Below are 5,000 nucleotides of genomic sequence, written 5' to 3'. Positions count from 1 at the left end.
TTTAACTGTTTGTTGTTGTTCTTTGTGTTAAATAATAAAGAATTGACTTAATCTGACTTGTTTGTTGATGCAGTGTGTACTTCATGGTGCTCCAGATATATCGGACATTCAGTGTGTAGTGTGTTGGAAATGACAAGCACATTCCTCTTAGCTCTGAGCTAGAAAGACTGTGTGTGTGTGTGTGTGTGTTTTATGCACATGCCTCCACAGTGTGTGTCTACTTTATATCTACAGCTGACAAGTGCACTCCATCTCCCCCCTTATTGACAAGACAACAGTGTGAGAGAGGCAGAGCCATTGTCAAGCTAACAGGATACAACAGAGAGCCAAGCTAGGAGCCACCAGCACATCAAGCCCACATTGGCTTGTGCAGCGATGCCCGCCGGCCTTAATTGAGTTGATAGAGAGCATGGGGAGAGGGGAGGGGAGGGGGAGGGCATGGGGACGGGGAGAAATTAATTGATGAGGAAAACTGAGAGATGGGAATGAGGGAGAGATGGAATTTTCCGAGAAGGAAAATTGAGAGAAGGGCAGAGAGAGACAGAGAGACAGAGAGACAGAGAGAGAGATAGGAGGAGGAGGCAGAGTAATGGGGAATCCACGGGAGCGTGGCTAAGAAGAGGGCGAGCAAAGTAAGAAAAATGGCTGGGGAACGAAAAACAACAACACCTGAATGAGGACGAGTGGAGAAAAGAGAGAGGGTTGAGTGAAAAAGAAACTGTGTGTGTGTGTGTGTGTGTGTGTGTGTGTGTGTGTGTGTGTGTGTGTGTGTGTGAGAGAGAGAGAGAGAGAGAACAAAACAATTAAAGCAGGAGTTAGAAATGTGCTGGGAGAGGGATGAATCTATTACCGAGCTGTGATGCTTAAATAATGAAGGGAGGAAAAGCGAAGGAATTAATGAAATATAATGGAAAAACAAAATTACCAGGCAGGAGTGAATTTAGGGGAGAATTAAATTGTTGACTGCAGAATTGCCAATATGGCTTTTAATGTGATCTTCTGCAAGCAATCATACAGACTGGGAAGGAGGGGGAAAGTTGACGAAGCCAAATGAAGCCGAACTTGATTTCCCCTGGAATGTGGCACAGCAGACTCCCTCACCCGAAAAATGTTGAGCCGCCGAAATCCCACATTTCCCCCTGACTGAAATGTGTAAACAGCTCATCTTGCCAGGTGACAAACACAATCCCACACAATAAAGCGGAGATTCGGCCATTTTTCTTTTGTTACAAAAAAGTAGGAAGTAAAAACGGAATCACTGGAGGCATGAAAAAAGTTCCAACAACTTCACAAAACATATCTTTGCTCTACGTTGTGCCAACCCATACACTGATTATTTTACGCCGAGCGTCATTCATACTATCAAAGACTGTAGATTAATTTCCCAAAGTCTCTTACCTAGTGTAAGTGGTCGATGGTCACACTAAGCTAGATGAACAACGGTTATCTGGTTGCTACATCACAATTACCCCACCCAAAACTCATTCTTTTCATCTCACTATACGATACAAGTTAACACGCATCGATTGTTACTCATTAGATGAGATAAACCGTTACTGATCCCTGTGAGGAGACTGGGTTTACGCCATGAAGTTCTACTTCTTCATCCACTGGTGAAGATCAAAGCCAGGCATCCTGTAGTTGCCCCACTAATGGAGCCAATTGCTCCAGTGCTCTTGATTTACATGTAGCTGCAGGCTTGTCTCCTACTCTTCTTCAATCACTTTACTGCTGTAGGAAGAGCTGTGTGTAGGTGTTTAATGTGGGTTCTCTCTCATTAACACGCCATAAGTTCTCCATCTAACAGTAGTTAGTTTCGTACTGCGCCTACTGACGTCACCGACATCTGTTTGGGTACTGCTGTCTGTCCTTGCGTGTAGAACGAGTAGAAGTGAATCGACACATTTTGACAGAATTTGTGTTTCTGAAGCGACCGGCTGCCAGACTTACAATGGTCGGCACAAGCAAAATTGGAATTCTTCGAAACATCTCTCTTTCATATGGACAGACAGCGGCGCCAGTGCACTCCTGCATGCATATAAAGAGAGGGACTTCAACCGTGCTTTGATCTGTTCATGTCTCACCTTGATGAGGTCCCCCAGGATTTTGTTGGCCTCAGTGTAGGCCTTCTTCACCTCCTTGAACTTATTTCCCAGTCCCATACTGTGCGCCTGCAATGAATCACAGACAGAACAAATTATGCTACTCAATGAATATGTTTTTTTTTTTTTTACTATTTCCTGTTGGAGGAAATACCAGGAAAATCAATCGCACTATCGGTGCAAAAGCTAGACGTACTGTACCCTGTGTTATTTACTGCACTGTGTTTAACACCCAAAGACATTAACAGGTCACAACCGGCTCCAGGAAGTGCACCCACATATATTTCCTAGTGGCTGCGCAGCGCTGTGGGTTCAGTCGCTTTCAAATTGCCGGTGACACATTTCAGAATGTGACTGTGTGTAGGTGCCGGGAGACTCCGGTTTGCACTCAATGTACCATGCAGCGTTAGCAAAAGCTGAAATACTGCAAGTCGTTCAGGCAAAAACTTCTGTTCAGAGTTTCCGTAACAGTGCCTCTGCAGCACATTGCATTTCCTGTATTACATTTTACTCCACACATTACTTGCATCTAGCTTTGGGGCAGATACCGTAATAAAGCGAGACACGAGTATTAATGAAAAGGAGGATAATAATGTCCTGCAGACACTGTCCTGGAACTGGGAGAAAATAAGTTGATGTTTTCCACTGATGATCATATGTTTTTTTAACAAATTACACTGTGTTGTAAGCTGTCGATCAGAGTAAGGTGCGCTAGTGCTTGGAGCTTTGTTATTGGAGTGCAGCAGCATTACATATACACAGACTGGCTTGTCCAATATCACCGACACCTAGTGATTCATCGGGGCTCTAACACTGTAAACATCCTCACAGACCCACCGCCAGCACCGAAACTCATTTAGCCTACAGAGCAATCAGAGAAGAAACAACCGAGAGAGCAGAGGCTCAGTTGTACCTGGAAGTGCAGGTTGGTGTACTGGCCTCCAGGGATCTCGTTCTCATAGACGTCAGCGTTGCCAGACTTCATGGTGGCGGTGCAGTCGAACGGTGCGTACAGGCCTCTGGCCACTTCCCAGTATTCACTGTAGTCATAGACCTTCTCCAGAGCGATGCCTGCGAAAAACAGCAGAGCAAAATGACATCTGATCAGAATAGCTTTCAATGCACGCGATGCTCACATTTACAGTCTCTTGACAATGAGACTTGAAAATATCCATCTGAAACTATTTGAAACCCTAGGTTACAAAATTACAACATCACATACAGTAGCTATCCTAAAAAATAAAATAATAACGATGATGATGATGATGATGATGATGATGACAATAATAAAAACATCTGTAAATGCATGTTTTTTTTTTTAAGATTTACATACTCAATGGGTCCTGCTGTTCAGCCTCATAATGCTATTGGATAGTAAATGTCTTTATAGGTCCTGCAATCAAACATTACAGTGGCCTTTGGTTTTAAGGTTTGAACTTTCCACGTCTCGCTTATGTCTGCTAGTGTTATACTGCTAACAAAAAGTACAAGTATATAATTTACAAGTATGTAAGTTTGTACAAGTATGTAATTTGCATTGGTGACATGGGAGCAGACAGAGGTACAACTACAGTAGCATACAAACTACTAACAGTACAAAGATAAATTCAGCATTCGGTCACTAATATGTGCATTCAGGCAGGATGGCATCCAGCATGGCTGCAGCAGTTGAGGAGGATGGTGAGTGTCCAGCATCGCACTGACTGGACCAACGTACCATGACATATTATACTAAGTAGGATAAAATACACAGTGCAGGTTATGAGCCTTATGAAGCATGGGCCTTCCTCCTGGGGCTAAAGAGGCGTAGTGCACAAAGCCTCCGCGCAGACATTATGGGCAGGGCAGGACTGCACAAGGCGGTGGGGTAATTCATCACCCACTTCAGAGTGCACACTGGCCACTTTGGCCCAGGAATCGGGGACAGCGAGTTGTATTCAAATCGTCACAATAGCAGTGAAAAGAAGCCTTTGTCTGGAGACTGCAGTGCAGACCTCAACTTGTTACAGCCTTCATGTAATAGCAAACTATGACAACTAGGGGTGTAACAATGTTACAATACAATATTCGTTTTGTACGGAACCGCTTAGGTTACGAGGCTTTCGGTTCAATACGCATTCTTTAATTGGAAGTGGCAGCACAGGCATTAATGAGACAAACTCAGCCCATGATGTCCTTGTTACAGTAAGTGAGTGGAGAGCTCTGAGCTTTTCTCATTAAAAGCTAGTAAGTACTCTAAAAAAGTGTTTGTGTGCGTTGACTTGTGACCTTGTCAGGTAAATAGAGTCATTGTGAAATCAAAGTGAAATGAATGTCAAATTATTTCACCCGACTCGTAATTAGGTCAATTCCCCTTCTCTGTTTGAGACCTGTACACATCACCATGTCCTCCTAGCTTTCTTTTCAACTACATTTGTGAGATTAAAGCCTCAGTCTCGATAAGCGAGATCAAATATATTTGAAAAACATTATTTTGGTTCCACTGTGAGATATAAATGTGTGATGTCCAATGCATTCCTGGAGTTATTTTGGGATGAAGTGTCTACTTTCTCTCAACCTGCCTCATCTATTGTAGTTCTACATCAGTTACTGACTTCCTACATTTCCCAGAATCCCTTTTGACAAGCTCAGGAGTAGAAAACGAGAAAACGTTACTCAAAAGGCAACCTGCATTGCATTCTACTGCAAACATCTGTCAATATGTCCACAGTAATCCTGGTGAGCATGTTTTAGCTGGTAGAAACTCTTCACTAGTATCATTAAGATGCACAATCATTCTTTTTAGTTTAGCATATTTTTATTTGTATCCTATTATTTGCTGCTGTAATAACCCAGGTTCCCCTGAGGGACTTCTAGAAGTTAATCTTACCTTATTATCTCAAACTAAGAATATGAGAA

At 43.0% G+C, this 5,000-nt stretch overlaps 1 protein-coding gene across 1 annotated transcript in view; it reads right to left on the bottom strand.

Moving 5' to 3' along the window:
• Positions 1 to 5,000, bottom strand: part of LOC310779342 (pyruvate carboxylase, mitochondrial-like) — a gene marked incomplete at its 3' end in the record, with an annotated part of 392,062 nt that overhangs the window by 32,514 nt on the left and 354,548 nt on the right. The window contains exons 20-21 of the mRNA XM_083639880.1: positions 3,016 to 3,173; positions 2,085 to 2,171 (exon numbers count right to left, since the gene is read on the bottom strand). Coding sequence (XP_083496006.1) covers positions 2,085 to 2,171; positions 3,016 to 3,173 — 245 coding nt within the window. The remainder of the gene's footprint in view (positions 1 to 2,084; positions 2,172 to 3,015; positions 3,174 to 5,000) is intronic.

The sequence above is a fragment of the Poromitra crassiceps genome (assembly GCF_964638095.1).
Source record: "Poromitra crassiceps genome assembly, chromosome: 7".
In the NCBI taxonomy this organism is placed as follows: Eukaryota; Metazoa; Chordata; class Actinopteri; order Beryciformes; family Melamphaidae; genus Poromitra; species Poromitra crassiceps.
The sequence above is the reverse complement of the archived record's forward strand: the minus strand, read 5'-3'. Positions and strand labels throughout refer to the sequence as shown.